The following is a 22,445-nucleotide window of genomic DNA, read 5'->3' as shown; positions in this document are numbered from 1 at the left end:
CGGAATTCAATATATGAGCTATATATCAGTGCTAAACTCTCTCTGGATAATCCAAAACTCCACGATGCTATAACATAAAAGCAGAAATGCATTTGCACTTTACTAGAGAATTATGAGTAATGAGATACTGGCTACAGCCTTGTAGTGTTGCCATTATATTTTTTTCTAAAAGTAAACTTTAAAGTCCTGTTTCTGCAGTGATTTAAAGAGTGGCTTATTTTTACTTGTTAAAAATGTTCATTGATTCCATTCCACATAAAGCAGTTGCACTGTAGATGAAATAGACTGGTAAGTCTTTACAAGGTTGGAACAAGACTGGGTGTAATAGAAGATGGAATGGGCCCTTTTGTAGTGTATGGTTCTGGCAGTTGGATTCCTTATGTACAAGAAAGTACCATCAGCTGTAATAGGAGAGATGACCTTGCATTGGAATTTCAACTTCATTTTCTGACAAATAGGAAAAAAATCTGCGAAGTAAAGCACTCCTTAACTGCTATAGGAGTAATGTCTAGATAAGAAAGGAATGATCAGGCACTATTCCTTTTCTCATTTTTCTGAGAATGCAGAGCACTCTGAACATCAGATTAAAAATTCTGAATTATATTTATTCCTTAATTTTTTAGTTTTTCATCTCCAGTTTTCCACCAGTTATTTAGTCCTGATAGAAATTATGCTAAGCTTGTGCAGCTCCATTGTATTATAAATAATAACTGCTCATCATTTATCCATTTCAGATTTTAAATTCTGATTGGAGAAAGCAAGTTAGATGCAGTCTGTGGTATACTGCTGATCCATGGCTTTTCCTCAGTGTAGCAATGATGCAGCATATCTAGCAGCTACATCTGTTTCTATGGCAGCAGATCTCTTGCTGTGTCTCTCTACACGTTTTCCTTTATAACAACAGACTGTTTGTACAGTCTAACACAGCTTAGTGGCATACAACTGATACTGTCCAACTCACCATCTTTGCTAAAAATCCACTCAGTGAGCTTGACCTGGTAATATGTTTCTTCACAGGTTCTGAAGTATTTTGGTTGTGTTGCATGTCCAGTGCTAGATTAGCTACTCTTGTAATTTTCAAATATTTTTATTTTGAATATCGTAAAGTATCCATGTAGCTTCTGTATCACTTCACAGGTTAAGATATACTCTCACCAGTTCCTCTTGGTTCCTCCCCTGACCCTTCTCAGTGACAAGAGTTCAGGGCTTTGCAAACTAGGCACACTTTGTATCTTGAGTATAGAGGAAATTAATTGTTTTACAGTGATCCAGTCTTCATTAATTTGATGAATAACTGAAGAGGAATTAAGGAAGCCCTGATTGTACTAATTAGCCGCCTACTCTGCTTGATAAAAATCACATGCAAATTTAAAAATTATGATTTTATTCTTTCACTGCCGCTTAATCTTCCATTTTATAAAGAACCTTCAACTTTCTCCTGACTCACTTTCTTTTCTTGAGTAAGGTATAAGTTTTGTGGCTTTTAAACTTATAACTGAATTCTTCCACTTGCATCACAAAAGAAGTTAGTGAATGGAGACCTCTTTCGTAAACCTCATTAAAAATGGAAGTGTTTTAGGAAACCTCTTTCCACAGTCTGCCTTGGTTTAGCAGGTCAGACAAGTCTGCAATCTGTTAGGCATACAGAGCTCATGGCACATTTGTTTTGTGTTACCAGCCAGAATGTGCTATATGATCATTGAAACTTCATTTTTCTCTTCAGTATTTCTGCTCATTCTCTGGAGGTAAACCAAGGCATTATTTTGTCATCATACCCATAGTAGTTCTCAGGAAACTAAAACCTAGAAATGGCCAAATTATTCACACAAATTATTCCATGCAATTATTCCCTGCCAGGCTTGCATGTAATCAGTGTTGGGAGATAAAGGATGTTGGAATCACTTCTGTGAAAACTCCTCTCTTGTAAGAGCAAAGATAATTGTCTCAAACTCTACAAGAAGACAAGAAGTATCAGAGGAGAATGCAACTGATTCCATCCATAGGTTTTCACCCGCTGCTGATGCTCTATGAAAAAAAGTGTACACCTGGACTCTGGTAAGAGTCCACACCTCTCCTTGACTAAAGCAAACTAATTTCAGGATGACAGGATCAGTTATTTAGCTCAGGCAAAGAATGTCACATCACTATGTACATGAAAGAACACCAAAAAATTGCATACTGAGAATTTTGATAAACCTAGCCTGTACTAATTGAAAGAAACATCATAGCTAGCTGTAGAGAAAATTCTCATATGGGTATTTTTTACAAAGCATAGTCATACAGTTCCCAGGTAAAAATGAGCAGAGCTATTGCTCCCAGTTGTGTGATGTTTTTCACTTAGCAGAGTTAGTCTTCTGGCCCTGGCACAGGGTAGGAGCAGACGTGGTAATCCACAAATTCAGTTTGAAGCAGAAACAGGATCACATTGCACTCAGATATGCTCCAATCTCCTCTGAATGATTTGGTGAGAGAGCAGAGCTTTTCCTTATGCATCATTTAGTAGCTGCAGAGACTTGACAGATCTGCAAATCCCCATGGCTCCCATTTCTTTCTGAGCAGCACTGGAAAAGTAATGCAGTAGGAAAAAGCTGAATGACACCTGGCCTTTGACGGTAGGGAGAGTTTTAGAGGGGGGATATTTTTATTTTTTTCCTCAAACATGAGAAGTGCTTTCTAGGACTGAGCTACTTTAGCTCTGGATAAGTTCTTAGCATTTTTTTTTTTGGTGCTGATAAAGCCATTGAATGTGAAGATTCATATTATCCTTTATGGTAAAATCAGAGATTTCATATATGGGAGGTGTAACTAAATGATGTCTTTATGCATATTTCGAATGCCTGAAAAGATTTCTGCAGGCAAAGCAGAAAAATTTTAGAGAAAGTATTTGCAGCCTTGCCACAATTTGTTCCTTTATTTAAATTGTAGGTTTAGATTTGTGCTTCTAAACCCTGGCTTGAACACGTTAACTTTTGCGTTGTGTTTGTATGCATATGTATGCAGCTGGATGTATACTTTAATTTTGAATGTGGTGTATGGAGACACTTGGAATTTTTTTCCTATGTTTGGTACATTCAGTGCTATAAGTTTTGTGAAAAGATTTTATTCATGACTTTATGAATAAGGGTTCTAATGCCTTTAAAATGTTCCTGCCAAATTAGCTGTGCACTGATCTGGCACACAAAAGGTCTTCATAAATCTGTACCAAACTGATTCTGGTACAGTCTTGTCTTATATGACTTCTTATATCAAGGCCTCTGAAGCTCTTATAAAATTCAGCACAAAATAGATTTAAGTTTCAGTTTAATCAATCATACCTTTGAAAACTCCTTTGCATGATCACATTTAGTCATCAATCTGGATCACAATGAGCTCTTTCAATTTAGTGGCACTGTTGCTGTACCCAGAATGGTCCAAGAGAATATAACAAGGTTTGTCAGTAGAGGTACTTTCTCATTTTAGATGAAGTTTTATAATATAATTTTTACATCAAAGATAGCCTTCAGTGTGTGACTTTGTTTTTAACCTAAATTCAGGTATTTAAAATAGGCCTTTTGAAATGTTTGAGCTAAGTGTCTAGGCCCCTTTTTGATCCATGGAAGGGAGCATTCCCAGGAGAGAACTCATCAGATTTGTGTTAGATGACAGCTCTCAGCAGAGTCTGTTTTACTCTCTCACATCCTTCACAGGGTCTGTCTGAGCCACACCTGGGACATCACTCCCTGTAGCTTTCCCAGGCTACCAAGACATGTCCCACTGGGTGGGACAGCATAAGCTTGGGCCACAGCCCTCCTGCTTCTCACAGCCTCACTCAAGGCATGCAATGGACTACCAGAGCAGTGTCTGCTGCTTGCCAAAGGAGAGGCCTCTCCTGAAACTGGTTACTCATGCTGTGGGGTTAGGACATTCTCCAGCCCCAGCCACAAGAAGAGAGTGCCTTCAGTCACCAGAGGGAACAGTATCCCAACTGTACAGACACTTCTCTTTCTTTGAGAGGCAACATACTGGTTTGTGATTCTATTTTGCCTGAGGCCTCCCATCTTAAATTGTCATGAAAGTCACGGGACAGGGATTGCCAAGTGACCCAGATCTGCACCACAGCTGGAGGCGATGTCAGTCCCCGTCGTGTGCCTTGGCTGGGAGCACAGCACATGTGTGACATTGTTGTACTGCTCAGCACTGCACTGCCTGGCTGGGCTCAGCAGTGACAGCAGCTGCCCAGTGCCACCCAGCCACGGCAGGTTACCTGCTCCAAGGACACACAAGTACAAAGTGGCAGCCTGCACAAAGGCCTAGGCACACTTGGGAAAGCTTCTCAGAGTCAGTCTGCTGTGCTGCCGTGCATTGCAGGGGCTCTGCTACTCCTTGTGGCGCTTATTATGCCATTGGCAATGTCAGTGCATGCCTCGACTGCAGCTGTGACTTCCATCCCAGGCACCTGGGCCCTGCTGTTGCCCTGATTCAGGGTGTTTCAAGAGGGGCTTGGAGACAGTCTATACTGTTTGCTTACCACACTACCTTGTGTGGCTTCTAGGTATGACTGCTTTTGACAGTGTGTGTTACACATAATGCTTTTCACTGTTGCCAGCAAAGGGTGTATGATACCTGCTGACTTCTGCATCCTAATGTCTTCCCCTGGGGAGAGCCTATCCTCTCAGGTTTGCCTCTGACATCTGCCCTGTTCTCATTCACAAATCCAAGGCTGGCCTCAGCATGTCTGGCAACTCTACCCAACACTAGCAAGGTGGTTTAGGGGCATTAGGGGCTTAGCAATGCAGGTGGTGATGCAGAATGATTGAGCAGGCACATCCTCACATGGCTTGAAGTACCCAATTCACTTGGGGTTTTTTTTGTAAAATGGTTCTTTGGCTAGACACAAGTTTGTTTGGACACTGTTCCTTATAACTTCTTACCACTATGCAAGGTCTTGAAGTTTCTCACCAATGACCACTTTTACACATCAAGAGACACCTAATATTGAAAAACAAATTGAGTGGGAATGAGACTTTGCTCCACCACAGAGATAACTAAACATTAATGAGGAATTTTATCTTTATTTCATGATGTTAGCACAATAAACTCACACAGTAGCATTGATCTGTACTTATTTAACAAAATACATTTATAGCAATTTACAAATTCTTTTCCATTTGAAAACATGGCATAACATTTTATTAAACACAATACTTTATATAGAGAATTCTCATTTAAAAACATATTTTATTTTTAAGTATTTTTTTTCTCAGTAAAGCACAGCCTAACAAAGAAATTCGTGCCTGTTAGCAAGTAAGAAAATCAGAACACTAAGAAGATGTAACCTGTCAATTTATTTGATTAATTTTAAATTAAGGTACCAGTGGAATGTAAACAAAGAGTAATTTTACAAAAGGCTCCTTATCAAATATACATGCAGAGGTCTGAGTTCCAATGTATATATTATTACATTTCTGCTCTCTAATGTAATATAATTTGATAAGCCATTATTAAAAACAGTAGCCTTTGGCACTTTGAGTAAAAAAGAATATATCAATATTTATGTATAGAACATAATTTCAATGATTACACAAGAGCTTTAAAATCTTTTCTTAAGAAATAGGAAACTTTAGGAAAAATATCACACTGCACTTGAAATAGTGCAGCAAGTTTTAGAGTAATAAAAGCAACACATATGCCAATATATATCTGACTAAAACCAAGGAATAAAGAACAAACACTCCCACCAGGAATCCTGCTGTTTCCAAAACAGCTAAATTGCCAGAGGGAACATTTTCTAATCTTTGCTTTATTGCCATTATTCTCCACTTCAATTTACCATTATTTCCAGGTTCATCTACTTATGTTCTTTTCCCCTGCACTTACAAACTAACAAATGATTGCATCTTATTTCCCTGCATTGATAGACCAACAGTGTTTGTGTCTTACCCATTCCTTTAAAGCTAATCCTACCTGCTTTATCCTGTACCTAGACTAAACTAAATCCAAACAGTTTTGTTCATGACCGTCCCAGTGTTTGTAATTCCTAGGAGTCTTGTAAAAAATTTCATATTAAATACCAAGGACTAAAGATACATCCTTCTGAAAAGAAAAAAAAAACCAACAAATCCTGACTTGTAAATACTAGCATCTGAGAACTTATTTCTAAAAAAATTACTTTTTTTTTCTTTCTCCTGGCATCTATGATTATTTTTCCCAGTTGATGTGCCTTAAAGTGCGTTCTCAACATACGGTGCCTTTAACATACACAATATGCTGCAACCATACTGGGTAGCTTCTTACATGTAACCTGCAGAATATTTTATCCCAGTCATCCTAAGTATGATGGGGTCATCTTGTATCAATAGCAGAAAGTGTGTGGTCATTTCCTTAAGGACCAACACTCTTCCACAGTACTGGGTGATGGGCAGGTGAGGGAAGCATTGCTTGGCACAGTTGGCTTGTCAACAAGCATTCAGCTAAGCCTGGAGCACCTGTAAAACTGGGATGTATATATAAAGCTTTCCATTGACTCGCAAACACCATCCTCATACTTGTGAAATTACTTAGGTTTGGGGTTGGGTTTGGGATTTTGTTTTGGTTTTGAGGTCATTTTTTTGGATTTTGTTTTGTTGTTTGGTTTGTTTTTGTTGGGTTTTTTTTTTTTTTTTGGTCTGTGTTTGTGTTGTGCTGTTTATTTTCTTGAATAGGGTGATTCATCCTTCTGCCTCCTACTTGGCTGGGGTAGGGTGGGCTTTCCCTTAGACTGCTGTGGGGTAGGGTCTGTAGACAAGTTCTGACCATAGAGTATGTATCTGGTTCTCTGATACACTAAATCAGAAGAGGACTAAGACCAAAACGCTTCTCTCAAGAAGCCAGAGAACAGACCTGATCTGCTACTACTTCCCCAGTGAGTGAGGGAACTGCTAAGCCTTCCCCTCCTAGCAGGGGAGCTGGGAGGTGCCTGAGAGCAGTTCTCTTTCAGGTAGAAATGGGAGAGGATGAGGAGCTGCAGTGGGTGAGCACTGCCCCTGGCTTCCTTCAAAGTTTAAGTCAGAGCTGAATGAAATGAGGCATTTCTTCTAGCATGCCCATTCTAGGACATGCCATGTTTATTCCTTTCAGAGCTTATCCTTTCAATAATTTTTGGCAATGGAGATTTTTAGCAGGCAAGTTCTTTCTGTATATTCAAAGGTCAGTTTACTAAAATAATTCATGTTCTCTCAGGAGCAGAGAACTTTTGTTTTCTTAAGTGGCAGTGGTGGGAAAAGAATATCATGCTCAAGAAGGCTCTAGAGGGTGACTCAACGGAGGTGAACTGTAGCAGTGGCAAAATGCAACACTCATTCAGTGATTCTCCAATACCAAGGCATTCCATTCTTTAAAGAGAAGCACAAATCCCCTGTGTGATGGTGATTGGGGTGAAACTTGTGATTGTTCTTGTGGCATACTAAGCAAGTGAAGTGAATGACTGCTTCTAAGTGTGAGCTATGATATTAATTCCTGTCTCCTTGGAAGCTGGTCAGAAAAGTTGCCATCTATTTTTATTTACTCATGGCTCACCTTTCACATTTGCACATCTTGCAGTTATTGTGTCCTGCATTATTTGTTTAAAAACTAATAGAAAAATGGAAGGGTCACTGAAGGACAGAATAAGAAGATTAAAAATGTAAAATCTGAATTACTTGTAGTTGTAGTACTTGATAAGACCCCTTAAAACGTAATTTAAAACAATTCTACAAGTTAGCCCACTAAGAAGCAGCCTCTTCATTAGTAGCACCTGTTCTTAAACAAAAGTTGAGCAGTAGCAGCAAAACTATTCAAAATAGATAGTCATTCCATTCTAATGGAATGTCACCCACACATTTTTTGTTGCAGTAGACATCTTAAAGAACTACACAAAACCTTTGCAATCTTTGAATGTGACAGATCCACTATAACAAAGCTGTAAATATTTCCTACGCTAAATGAATGCAGCCAGCATCATCATAGTATTAGCTATATTACTTGTAAAGTAACTGCACATCAATATGTCATGTTTGCAGAGTCCAATAAGTATGCAATTTTTCAAAACATGTAAAGTTATCATCAGCACCATCCTGTATTAAAGATTTGGTGCAAATTCTGCAAAGGTGAATATATACCACTGATACAGCCTTTGCTGTGAAAAAGTCAATTTTGGACACAAATATAAAATAAAAAGTTGGCACATTCAGGAAATACAGTGTCTGTGTTCAAGACCATTGTTTTAATTGACATCATCACTCTCAGATAAATGTTTTGAGTCTGAATAACCAAGCTGCATGAAAATGGTTCACATTAGTTCTGGCATTGTGCTTTTTCCCCCACCACATGCTTTTCACAGGCTCATGCACATTGCACATCAGCAATGCGGGGCTGCTGGTCAATAATTTGGCACATAATGGTAAATATCAGCTCAAAACAATGGGAGCAGAACCTGTGTCAAGATGTGTTTACTTTGTGGTGGTATGGACCAGCTGATATGTCTCCTCTCATTCCTTGTATGCTCGTGTGGGGGATGTGCCTTTATAGAAGATGTTTCTGGTGTTCTCTGGACTGCTGCCTCTCTCAGGGATTAAAATGATGTTACCTTTTCTTCGAAGTGTTGAGTCCCGGCTAGAAGAAATGGACAGAGTCTCTGAGCCAATCTCACTTCCCTCCACTGGTGTGACTCTTATCGTAGTGATTCCATGATGGTGATGTTCAGTGTTATCTATGTTGCTTCTTTTTCTGTCACCTGACCCATAACTGTCTTTTAAAGAGTCACAGCTCTCAGAGTCTCTGTTGAGATCATTTAGCTCATATGTCTGACGAAGAGTGACTTTTTCAGGACCTTTCCATTTCCATGACCCACTTCCTTCACCTTCTGATGGCATCTGAATTACAGGTCTGTTATTTTCTGGATGGGCCTCAACTCTAACAATGCTACTTGGCTCATGGTCTGTCAAGGTTTTATATCTGATGGCTCCTGTACAGGTGACTGTGCTTCCCTCTGAACTCTTCGGACTGCCCTGAAGCACTCCTTGCTGCTTAGACATGGCTATTACTTGCATGATTCTTGGTTGGCTATTGCTCCTGCATGCGACACTCTTCTCAGCAGCTTTCAGCCATTTAGCTCTAGCTGAACTGGTTTTGGGTGATGTGTTAACATTCTCCTGAGTCTCTTCAGGAATGTGTACAAGCTGGGATGAGCCAGGACGTGACTGAATAGAGACCCTCGGCCCGCCAGTAAGACCTGAGTTGTTACAACCTGGTACACTGCCAGGTTGGATTTTCAGGTATTGGCTAGTTGGGCCATGATGATCACCATTTACACCAACTCTGGAGGGTTCTGAGCTTGACCTCATTTCGATAGCCCTTGGTGGTGACTGGCCAGATTCAGTTTCTATTACTTGCAGTGACAACTTTCGATTTTCATTCTTGTTCTTCCACTGGGACAGCAGCTGTTTGGAACGGGCAGAATCCATCGATGCGTGTATTGTTGCATTGCGTCTTGCTGGATCTTCCAAGGATGGGGTGTTGACTCTTGGCAAAGTGTTGCTGAAAGTAACCATGTTTTCCTTTCCCATTGGGCTTCGTGGTGTTATTATTTCTACATCAGCATTTGCTCTCTTGAGGTTGGTCAGGGACCCAGAATCTCTGTGGTTTCTGTTCAGGATACCTTCCGTTCGGTGAGAGACAATGCCATCGCTGCTGCCAGCATTTTTACCTGGCAGGATTCTGTTGGCATCTTGACTGAGGTCTGTCAAAGACCTTAGAGGTTCTCTGTGAAAATGTGCGTGATACACATTGTCGTCACTTGGTAAGAAGTTCCCCACAGCATACAGGCCCTGATATTTGAACAGAAGCATCAACAATCAGTTAAGAAAGTTACAAAAGACACATTTTAAGGTATTTTAATTACATTCTTTTTCCTTTAAATAGAATTCAGTGACATAATTACTCCAGCTAAACTGACAGGTATGCTTATTTGCCTTTCCTCACTAGTACAGCCTTAGTCAAAATTCTGTCCTCAATCCGGTACATCTAGGTAGGTATGAAATAGTCTTACTAGGATAACTAGGGCATATTATTCATGGCAATAAATAGTTGAGGTAACAATTTAGCCTCCATGAGCTTTCTTCTTTTTATCAAGCAACAGACAGAGCAACAGAAAGAATGTTTTGTTAGAAAAATAGGAAAATAGATGTTTGCAGTCTCTTAGGCAAAACTATTTTACAAGTATACTCCTGTCTACTCTGATTTACAGAATCTTGTTACAGCTTGAGTTGTTCTCTGCCGTTAGCAGATTCTGCCCTTTCTACTGCACAATAACCATGTAATACAATATCTACATCATAGAACAATTTATCAGCTTTAAATCAATTGCTTTCCAAGCTGTGCAGAACTGTAATAAGATTTATTTCTATGACATTTTCTTAATCAGTAGACTTGCTGTAAAATGCTGTCATTTAAAAAATACTCCACTGAGGGTATTCTGTGAAAGGGTCAAATATCTGACTCAATCACTTGAGTTAATTGTTCTTTACACTCCTTTCAGAGTTATTTGTAGTTTCACATTATTTCCCCTCCTCATCCTCCTATTGGTGCGTAGTTTTCAGGGCAGATTTACTGACTACTGGGTATCCAGGACAATATATTCTCTGCTGTATGATCTCATGCAACAGTATACGAAGACCTAACAAAGCGTACTTGTTGGTGCATTTTAAACATGGGAACAACAGCTCCATTTAGGTAAAGCAACAACATCTTAATCATTTGAAATAATATTCTCAACAGAGTGCCATTCTGCTCACAGTGCAATCACAGAAGCTGACTTTAGTAGCTCATGGAGTTTCTAATTCCCTGACTGCTGTTTCTTCTGCCACTGTGAAGGCCATTTTTGCCTGGTCACCTTTGCAGACCACCTGCATGTAACTTAGGGTATGTTATCACGGAAAAAAGGGGGACAGGAAATGAAGTTATTTTAGTGTTATACTAAAATTCATCATTGACTTCTTGGAGGTCAAAACCATCCCACTGGCTGTTAAGATTCTTCTGTTCACCTGCCCACATTCCAGCAGTGGTCTGAGCAGAAGCTCTGACTGCTCCCAGGCACTGATGATGCTCTGATGCTCTCTGAGCATCCAGGGCAGCAGAATTCCTGCTGGAGACATACTGAGAGCAGCAAGGAAGACCAAACACTTGGTCAGCTTCCTGCGTACAGATATAAACAGACCTATCCTACATGCTTCCTTACAGGACCCTTCCAAGGTGCTCCATCTGTTTCAACGCCATACAAAGGAAAAGCATAGGAATAATCTGATTTGACCATTGTTTTTCCCCTGCACAGTTTCCCTGAGAATCCATAGGAATCCATAATATCGCCTTTAATATCCATAACATTGCCTTTAATTTCTTGCAGATTCAGCAATTTACTCAGCTGAATTTCTCATACTAATTCAATCATTTTTTGAGATCATAAAGCTAACGCTGTCAATATCAACTCAGGTCAGCAACAAAAACCAATTAATCAAATATTTTTCTTGTGTTATGCTTTCAACTGAGGATTAGAAAAGATGAGTATTTTTAAGTATTTAATAAAGCACATAAAGTTAGAGCTGTTTCTGTATACAATACCAGATCATTATATTGCACTTTGTGCACTATTATGGCACTTTGAAATACATGTTTGCTTTTTCCTGTTTGCTTTTAAAGTGGTTATCCTAACTCATCATCTTCAACACATATTGACTATATTTACAATTATGGCATGTGACCATGATGAAAAGTTTTCATAAAAATTACCAGCACTCTTATTCTAGCCTTATCAGTTTTATTTGCTAAAACTTGACTATGACTCTTATATTTACCAAATAGAGAGCAATTCCTCCTCCTATGAGAAAGCCACAGTAAACATCAACGGGATGATTCTTATACTGGGTGATACGAGTCAGACCGCATATAATTCCACAGATGATAAAAGCAAAGACCAAGAGTGGTTTAAGAAGTTTTGAGGAGTCTGTTAATGTAGAATTGAAGTACATCTTGAAAAAGAAAAAATGAAGAAGCAGTTGAAGTTAAATGTACTTAAGAGGATATTAATTTCTTGCTTTCAATATTTCTTTACATATAGATCACTAGTACACAGTACTATGACAAATTATCAGTTTAATTTTATTTTACAGCCCTGTTAAAATTTGCTCAGTTGCTGTAGAAAGATCTGAATTCACAAGGAATGGATTTCCAAAAACATAGGTAGTGTTGCTTATTGACATCAATTAGGATAAGGATTTTATGCCTCAGTACTGTTCCCGATCAGCACCTAAATGCTCTATAAATGTGATTAAGGAGCCACCTCTTGTGAAACACAGAAGCCAGATGTCATGCCAGATTAACGCAATAACCTGTTCTAACAAAACCTACCACCAGATGTTTTAGAGAGCCATTTCTCAACTGAGGGACATAATGTCAGGGAGGTGGATTCATCAGTTCTATTCCAAATTTTGGCCTTTCACCAGGCAGCATAAATACTGGCAAGCTCCCATTATAAGCACAATACTATTATCTAATGTTATTAACTGGTTTTACTGTTGTTTTCCTCTGATTTTTACAGCATGAGTGATGGAATTAGTTTTTAAACTTCAAGTAAGTTGTCACTTGTACAAACATCGTAGGCCATACTGAGAAAATGTTACAGCTCAGAAGTGGAAAATCAGCTTCGACTGCTGCAGCACATCCCACAATTCTCTGCTAGTGACTGATGGGTTTTATTCACTTGCTTTGCAGTAGCACCTTGAAGGCCTCTGGGAGTGATTGTGCCATTTCATCCATGCCGCAATTTTATAGAGGTGAAATCAAACTACATCACATGAATGGATGGCCCTTAATGCCTCAAGTTTAAAAGCAGCGAATCAAACGAAGACAGCAATAAAGAAAAGGCAGCATGCATAAAGGTTAATTTGACTGGTAAGTAAAAACATTACTCTGTAAGACCGATAAACACTGCATTTTATATGAGCATAATATGAGGCATCAAATATACTTTAACATAGCACTTTTTCTTGGTTCTTAACAAAGGAGATGAAGCAGTTGAATATTTTCTTTATTCTTTAACAGCTACAATAAAACCAGCTCTATTAGTAGTTTGATTTTGCTTTCAAATTGGTAGGACAAAGACATCCATCCATCCAAGATATCCAGGCAACACACAATTTTACAATATACAGCAAATTACTTTCTGACTTTTGTCTTGTATAAACGAAACTGAACAGAGTTGGTTACTCACCGAAATGTACACTGCTGCAAAGGCTGCCAGGGTGGCATGTTGAGAAGGGAATGACTTTCTGCCAAGGAAGGACACTTAAATTATACTTCTCAGTTCAAATGCACAGTGCTAGTGCTCATTGAAAAAAACACTGGGTGGTACAGTCATTTCCATATAACACTTCCTGAGCAGTATGTGATCTACTGGTAACATTTGTCATTGGGTGATGTTTTTCTCAGAGAGAGGCAAACTACATCTTTATTTGCTATGTCTATAGGTTTCTTTTTTAAAAAATTTCAGTACTTTACATCATGACAGAAGCAAATGGAGCACAAAAGCATGGGGAGGGTATTTTAAGAATTAGTGGGCCCCTTCTTGATGCCCAGAGCAAAAAAATAAATGAAAACATGTCCAAACTCTCTGAGGCAGTAGGCAATATCAGGTCTGCCCTTGAAATTGCTGAGGGCCTTCTGCTCCTATTGAAAACCTGAAGACTTGAATGAAGTAAACTGCATCTTGAGTTACAAACTTCAAATATGAAAATTAGAAGTGACAGCTTAGCTTCTACTTCTCTAACAAGAAAAGAAGGTTTTGTGCAAGCAGAAGGTATGTAGAACCATCACATGAGGCTCTCTAACATTTTATTATTATTACTATTATTATTATTATAATAGACCCATTTCAATTCTCTAAAAACAACTAAAGAAAAGTGATGTGAACGTGAAAGAGGTTTTTACACAGTAAAGAGAATAACAGTTTGGTTTAGACTCAATAACATCTGTTCTACAGTGGAAATCTAGACCATAGAAGCCCCAAAAAAATTCTATGATCTCTGAGCTCTAGAAATGAGTCAGATGCACTGAAGATTTATCTCTTTACAATGGTATGGACATGTAATTTAACATTGGTGAAGAATGTTGATACTCTTCTCTTGGTGAAGAAGAGTATGTGTCTCACAGTCACAACAGCAACTTTCACCTTAGAAAGCATAGCTTGGGATAAATACTTAAACAATCATTTGGCTTCACAGATGGGTCTTGCCACCCTAATTGGCCTCCATGAACAGCCATTTTCCTAGCAACACCTGAGTGAGCTAGTTTAAAATAGCAAAAACTGAAGCAGAGTCCTTTAACTTTAGACAGACGTTTTTTCTGCAAAGCAGCAGAGTCTACTTTCTAAATTCCTTTCCTACACATTCTGTCTTGTCTGTTCTACATAATTAATTGGCAGTTAAAAATGTGCATGCAGTTCAGTGTGAATGCCACACTGCTGACCTGAATTTGAGCTTATGGTGCCAGCAGGTTCATGACTCTGGCCAAGATGAAATCTGCGTGGTTCCTTTTGCATTTCTAAAGCCAGACTTAAATTCTTCTTCATCTTCCCTTACTTTTAACATCCCTGAACAAATCTTTCACAAATAGTATCCCTGGGGAACAAGTTCAGTGTTGAGGACAGGGGAATAAAGACCCCAAAAAAAAGGTAAATATTTGTAATAGCTAATCAGCTCCTTTATCCTGCACAGGTTTTAACGAAGCATAAATCTACTTACAGTCTCTGTGGAGCTGATATGTATATTTCATTCTATGAACTTTAGTACCACTCAGAACTTAACCTTAATTTGAAGGCATTTTTATAGTACATAAGGCATGTCACAACGGTACAGTCAATTTTCTCTTTATTCTCTTTTCTATTCACATGCTTTCAGGGCAAACACAGACTAAATGCACTCTCTGTACTCTCTAATGGTGTCACTGCTTTTGTTCCTCTATTTGTTATCTTTTAATCTAAAATGAAAATAACTCAAGCTAAAAATATGTAGCCTTTTTGCATGACTCTGTATTGAAAAGGTGAACAAAGGTCTCAAAGAAAACATGTCCTGAACTGCGATGACAGTGTATCACTCTAAATGCTCATGCATGAGGATGTGTAGAGAGGGAACAATGATGAGAAAGGAGTCCTACTGAGAGACAGAGTCATACTGAGTCAGAACATCAGAGATGACAGAGGATAGAGACCTCACTGGAGAGCTGAATAGAAGTGACTGAAAAGACTCTTTGAAGGTAACAGAGGAAAAGATGGACAATAGAAGCCACTGGATATTTGGGGATGTTGCAGAAAAATGATTTCATGTAATCAGTTGGATAATTATGTGCTCCTCTCTATACTTTTCATACAGGAGTCTAGAGGCACATTACTGGAGCCAAAGTTTCTGGGAAGTACAAAAAAAAAAAAAGGCGGCCATTAGCAAACTCAGAAAAAGTCCCTTCCAAACTGAAATTATTGAAGTAAAATTAACCTCCTGTACTGTAGCAGTTATACCATAATTCCTATATAGGTGACTGAAAGAAGTAGCAAGTGCCACTGAAGAACCAGTAGCAAGTGCTGCTTGCTGTGGTAAAGTTCAGACTGGCAAAAGGAAATAACAATTTAATAAAGGCAAAATGCAATAAAATTGAATTAAGGAGAAACTGAGGGTGGTGCCAGGATAACATAGATTACCAAATGTATCCTCTATAATGTAACTTTGATATATCAATATGTGGTCGTCTTCCCAGGGAAACAGAAACAGCTATAACCTGATTGCTCAATCTTAATATGTTACTATTACAACTTAAGTTACTTAGTTACTTAAAACTATGTCTGTTGGTTTTTTGGAAGTGACTGTATTTAAATTTAAGAGGGACTAGTGGTTTTGGAATGGCTACAGGCAGTCAATTTAAAGCAGTACACATCATATTGAGAATGAGATGTAATTGAAAAATTTTTCTGCCTGCTTCTATGTAATCATCTCCTGATTTTTCTGGGACACCATGTAGTTGCAAGACATTGCTTGCAAGCATCAGGCTTCAATGGCAATATCCCAGTAACAGCAAATGGTTTTGGAAAAAGAGACAGTGAGGTGAAGGTGGTTGTAGTAATTCTGGTTATGCCTTTCACCAAAATTATTGTCACCAAATTATTTGGGCCAATGTGGTGGTTTTGATTGGCCCAGAACATCAGTGAAGTGTTTTTAACATCTAGAAGAAATTTGGACCCCTCAGAAGCTGTTGCAGTAGCCTGGAGAGGTGTCTGAGGGGTGGGGAGTGGCACAAAGATGGCTCCTGTGTGTCCTGAGTGCAAGTTCTGGAAGTTTTTACATCAAGTCCAGCAGAGCCAATCTCTGATGGCTCTGAAGGTGATAGACATGCTGCCGGCCAAGTTCTCTACTGGAGAACTACAGTCCTTCATTCTAGCTCTGGATTAAGTCTACATGTATAAATTGAAAAGATATGGCAAATTAATCAATGCTGTCTATGATTCTTAGCCTACTAGACATGTTTAAGACCAAATACATCAAATAACCGAGGGTTTTTAAACATCAGAGAAATTGGTTTGTCCCAGTGTCAGGAGATAGATTATGAGATTTTCTGGAAGACACTTGAAAAGCGTGGTTTCATGATTCCTAAGTGTGTTGTTCCTTGAAATATCAAACAAATAGTGTTCCCTAGAAAAGCAAACAAATGAGGGAGAGGTGCTTACATACATACACAGATATTTTAACAGCACCTATGTGACAAAAATATAAGGCCATGAGGCATGAAGTTAAACCAGAAGCTAGCATCTGGGGCTGCATGCAGAACAGGAAAGGCCTGCAAAGTTACAGTGAAGGGAATATGCCTAAAGAAACAGAGCTTCATGTTTACTAATCAAGTACTCAGACAAATAATGCACTATGTCAGAGAGAAACTGTAGGAATTTCAAGCATTCTATAATTTTGCTGTAACTTTTTCAGAGAGTATGAGATTTAAAAAAGCACCAAAATTTTGAAGGACTATAAAACATTCATTCAATGACTAAAATGCAGTAAAGGTTAACCTGGTGTGGAAAAGGTATGAAAGTCTACTATAGAATTCAGTACAGAGCTTCATGATTTCTCAGTAGTGTCGTCCTTATATTTAGGATACTTCGTACTAACAAAGTCCTTAAACTAACAAGTTAGCAGATATATTAGGATAACTTACTGATTTATACCTTTAGATCCCTTGTTTAAACCTATGACTTTTCATCAGTACTTGAATTACCACTATTTTGTCACATTGAGCTTATTTAACATAAGATGTGTTGTTTATATCTCATCATGGACATGCATGTTCAAAACCTACTATTATAAACAATACTAACTTTTCTCCCAGTTATCTAAGTAGGGAGGCTAAATACTAAATGATCAAGGAGCATAAAGAACCAGTTAGAAATACCATGAAAGAAAAGACATGTTTGAGAATACAGAGTTTGCACTGTTGTGGTTATTTCCTCCAATAAAGAGATTTTTTTAATGCTGTTAAAATAAAAATCATAATTAATTAGAAAAACAGAAAACAAACTTGTCTAAAAAATCCCAAAGACATGAACAGTTATGTACAGGGGTCTCAGACCAAGGACTTGGTAGACTTCTGCCTGTGCCTGTTACATTCACATACCACTTTGAAAAGCAGTAGAAGCTATACATAGTAACAATTGTACAGGAAATTGCCTCCTTCGAGGAGGGAGAACAGCTGCCAACGACTGTGCTTTGGAACCTCACAAAGTCTTCCAAAGCTCACTGTTAGACTAAGATCGATATGAAGAAAATTTAGCATCACTGAAAAGACATCGATGCATTCAACTTTGTTATAAAAACCCAACAAACTCATTCAGACTTCAACTAGGAAAAAAAATCTTGAAACTGGGACAGAAAATAAAAAATAAAATGACTACTTAAAAATGTACATAATGAAGAATAGAACCAACCTTCCAGCATTGATAATATTGAGATCAGCTCCTGAGCAAATATCTTCCACAACATATGAATTCTCGGAGCAAGATACATTTAAGGATGTATAGTTAGGCTTACAAACAGTCAGGAAATATGGTGCCTGATATCCTGTTGATAGCTGTATAATATCAGTAACAAGAGCAGTTGCACAAAGACCAAACACGTGAACACCTAGGAAAGAAATCAACAGAGCTCGTTAACTTTATTATATACATCAATTAGGTTGATTAATTGTGAAAACTACATTCAACAGAACTCTGGTGGCTTTTGTTATTGGATTTGAGGGAATTTAAATGCAGAATAAGAGGTATTTTTGTTGAAAGATTATTGCAAAGTTGAATTCTTTAATATAAAAATTTTGATAGTTTATGCTTGTTTTATTCCTGTTGATACTTAAAATTTTGTTTTAATGGCTTAATGTGCTCCAAAATCTTTCCATAAAAGGGAGCTACACTGGAGCTGCTTCAGTTTGGAAAGAAGTTCTTTGAATTGACTAAAGAGTAGCCAACTATTTGAGGAGAGCATATGTGCTCATCTAGTCCTTGGACTTTCCCACTGGAAGACAAGCTTTTAGTAGTATGGACAACTGCCCATTAGATGATTGTTCTGAAGACCTGTTCTCTTTTTGCCACCACAGAATCACCAGCTGGTGATTCACTTTGGCTACTTTCACATCTCTGATGTTGAGTATTGTGTCCTTGTCACTAATCCAAATATTTAACTCTATTTCATAAGGGATCAATGCTTCAGACTGATAAATAATGCCAAATTCATGAGGCAATTGAAGTAATGGAATTTCTTTACTCAACATTTTCAATTGTTCTTCTCCTAAAGATTTACCTATAATAATAATTCCCTACTTTTATTCCCAGAGATAAATTTTTCATCCTAAAGTTGAAAGAATGTTAAACCCATTAAAATATGAAAAAAGTCAGATTCAGAGTGTGAATTAAGGATGAAATTTATGTGTTTTGAGCCTTTTTTTTGGTGATGGAATACCAAACAGGAGAAGAAGTGGATATGGGGTATCTTTACAGTCCTCCTTCCTCATGTTGTAATCTACAAACCCTCTGCTTTCTTCCTCACTGCTGCTCTTAGGATGCTTTACTGTACACAGATTGCATAACCTCGCTGGGCACTACCTCCCTGCTTGCCAGACTACCAAAACCTAGGGAATTAGTTGTCCTACCAGGTTTTCAGCCTGCTGTCCTGCTGGTTGTCTTTGCCTAGGCTGCCTTCTCTAATGAAAGATTTCTGAAACAGAGGTAACCTTTCCTTTAGCCACTCATTGGGAGAGGAAATTAACTGCAAGAAGGGGATCAAAGTCCAGTTGCCTTTCCAAGTACAGTTTTTCAAAAATGACAATTAAAGCAAAGTAAAATGGAAGAATTAATCATGTTCCTCTATCATTTAAGCTGCCAGATTCTAGCACTTTTTGAGAGGCAGATAAACACATTCCAGAAAAGAATGTCAAATCTACTGAGAGTTTCTGACAAGTTTTCACTGTCATGCTGAATACTGTGACAGGTGGGTTGAATCCTTATGATGCACTGAAGACAGGCAGGGGAAACTATACATTGAAATCATTAAAAGGCAGCCAGCTCAAGGTGGGCAGGGAAGGAAAAACAAACTACTCTTTTAGAAATACTGACAATAGTACAGGAGAGGAAAGGGAAAATGGAGAGTGTAGATGCTGCATTACTGAGTATGGGGCTGCCCTGTTGCAGCCTGACAGTTTCTTCTCACATTTTCTAGCAGAAGGTCAATGCTAGTGACAGCTCTGCACTACTCTGAAAGGCTTTTTCAGAGAAGCAAACCTGTGGTAGAAACTGAATGTATATGAAAAGTTCTTTTTTGTGAGTAACATTCGAAACCCACCAACAAATCTGACAGCTCTTCTAAGAAAAGAATTGAAGTTGCATCCTCCTGCATTAATATTGGCCTCTGTTCCAATCCCATTTCTTCTTTTGGACAGGCAACAGTAGAGAATTCCTTCTCCTATCATTATCTGCAATGACAAAGGAGCCATTAAATTGAATGTAGCACTTAGAAGATCTTGACTGAATTTAAAAGGCTGTAATATAACTAACACAACCAATGTCATCCACTGACATGCACCCAACTTTGAAAGATTTGTATCGATATGTAACCATAAAGTAATGCAACATAGTCTGAATGAGGGCAGGCAAGAAGGTGGCCCTGGAATTAAATGCAAATGGCATACAGTATACATTGCTCTGTGGTAATCAGGGCTTGATCTATAGCTGAAACTTGGTCTTCTACAATAAAAATGCAGTAATTATAAAATCTTGCCTCTGAAATAATCAAGAGCCACTGCAATATCTCAGTGCTCCTGAAGTGGTTTTAGCATTCAGTCTTGGCCACAAGCCTAGCAATCCCAAGCAGCTTCTAATTATGGGACAGCCTGCTCTTCTGTATTTGTTTAATTTGGCTTGGGTTTTAACCAGATCCACAGCAGCAGAAAAAGTTCTGTCCTTATGGTCCCACAGAACACACCAAGCAAAACAGATTATGACCAAAGCCCTAGAAAGAGTTTATAAAAAGAAGAATATAAACCAAAAATGGTATTACTTGCTGGAAAATCCAGACTCATTTATAAACTTGCAGTCTCAGATTTTATTGTTTTCCTTATTGAATAGTACAACTATTTGGAATCCTATACAGGGCTTGTACAGAGTTTAGAGTAAGGGTTGGATTGAAATATTGCAATTAATGAGGCAGTTCTCACCATCAAAAGAAGATTCACTTTGCCTATCCACAACTGCATTGAAAACTAATACATGCAATGCACAAAGCTTATAATGCAATGAGATGCCAAAGCATCTGAATTATGCTGAATCTGTTGTAATTACCAGTGGTTGTCCATACTAACACCTCTCACCCTAGGAAAAGGGAGGTAAAATGGAAAAACAGTCTATTTATTAGCTAGTTTTAGTAAATTGAAATTTCTTGGCCAGAAAGACTGAAGTAGTGAAGGATCTCTTATGACATGGAAAAGCCAGTGGTAAGGGTTATTTAAGGAATTCTAATTAGCTGAGAACTATGGCCACTATTATCTGTCTACATTTGATGAATTTACTGCTGAAGGTTCCCAGAGAAACCAGTAGTATTCCAAACTTAAAACCCAGAGTAGCTCTAATAGTTTTTAGCCAAGATCTCGGGAATGTCTTGGCTAAGGAAAACAGGGAAAACACCAGACAGATAGATTAGCATGTATGATAGAGCAAAAAACAACAAAGCCTATGTCAAGGAAAATTCAGAGGCTGGCACTTCCACAGAAAAAAACTCCCAGGGTAGAGGGGGCAGTAGGACTGAAACTGCCAGCAGTGAATTTCTCTCCTTGGGAATTGATTTCCCAGATCAATGTGATACAATCTCCTAGTGATCTCTGTTGGAAAAACATTGTTACGTCTACGCAGGTTTTTAGTCAGTGGCTGATAAGAGTTTGAATCTTCCCTGATACCATTAAATAACTGGACCTAACATTTCTGAATGAGTAACTAGAGAGAAAATCTATCAGAGGATCAGAGTTCACTGAAGCAAATGGAAGTCATGCTGCAATTGAGGTGTATCTATGTTCCAGACACAAAATATCTATCTTGATAATTTCTTCAAGACCAGTTGTTCCACACTGAAGTCTCCTACAGTTTTTGAATACATATACAAAATATAACCCTTCAGGGCTACAGAATAGACCTGTTTAAATGTATTTGCTACTCACTAATGTGAAAAAAGTCCCAAAGAGAAAAACTAAAACATAAAGCTCCAAAAGCCACACAGATCCTTATGTAATAATGTCTTGGGAAAAGAAATCATAAAATGTTAGAATTTTTTTTTTTTTTAAGAAAAAATTAGTCTAAAGTGAATAGATTTATATATTTTCTTCTGTTTTGGGAAAATTATCATACCAACAAAAATAGTATAGAAAAGATGAATTCCTATTCTAATATTGATATAAGGTTTTAAAGAGGGATTGACACTGGAATTTACTTGTCTTCTTCCCCATGTAGACTTTTTCTTTTTTTTCTTCTTATTTACGCTTTTTGGTAATATTTAAAATGTGGCTTAATCAAACCTGTATTTTATCGAGTCTTGATGACCTTCTGCCTCATACTGCAGTAAGTACCTGAAGTGTGGACAGAGGCCAGGATATGCTACATTACTGAAGATCCACAATTCCTCACATAACTCATGCTGTCTTTTCTGTATTTTACAGGTTTTATAAAGTGTGTAATTAACTGAAATGTTTATGAGAACTAACCAATAGAATGCCAAACTCTACAAGATGACAATGACAAAATTGTAATCTTTTTTACACTGAGCTTCACTGGCCAATTTTTCCAAAGAAAAAGGGAAAGATTCAACAAAAATGTCCCCTAGTTCCTTACTTCCAAA

At 38.1% G+C, this 22,445-nt stretch overlaps 1 protein-coding gene and 1 long non-coding RNA gene across 2 annotated transcripts in view; one reads left to right on the top strand and one right to left on the bottom strand.

The window, feature by feature from the left end:
• LOC146433964 (uncharacterized) overlaps positions 1–12,933 on the top strand; it is a 47,976-nt gene extending 35,043 nt beyond the window's left edge. Inside the window, exon 3 of the long non-coding RNA XR_014853769.1 lies at positions 12,760–12,933. This is a non-coding gene — a long non-coding RNA (uncharacterized LOC146433964). The remainder of the gene's footprint in view (positions 1–12,759) is intronic.
• The window catches only part of PLPPR4 (phospholipid phosphatase related 4), a 31,753-nt gene continuing 14,339 nt past the window's right edge, over positions 5,032–22,445 (bottom strand). Inside the window, exons 3-7 of the mRNA XM_085068151.1 lie at positions 19,908–20,037; positions 18,005–18,200; positions 13,259–13,316; positions 11,844–12,017; positions 5,032–9,821 (exon numbers count right to left, since the gene is read on the bottom strand). Coding sequence (XP_084924277.1) covers positions 8,484–9,821; positions 11,844–12,017; positions 13,259–13,316; positions 18,005–18,200; positions 19,908–20,037 — 1,896 coding nt within the window. The 3' untranslated portion in view covers positions 5,032–8,483. The remainder of the gene's footprint in view (positions 9,822–11,843; positions 12,018–13,258; positions 13,317–18,004; positions 18,201–19,907; positions 20,038–22,445) is intronic.

This window comes from Lichenostomus cassidix, chromosome 8, assembly GCF_008360975.1.
Source record: "Lichenostomus cassidix isolate B80296 chromosome 8, HeHo_3.0, whole genome shotgun sequence".
Taxonomy (NCBI): Eukaryota; Metazoa; Chordata; class Aves; order Passeriformes; family Meliphagidae; genus Lichenostomus; species Lichenostomus cassidix.
Note: the sequence above shows the minus strand (reverse complement) of the source record. Positions and strands in the feature narration are given on the sequence as shown.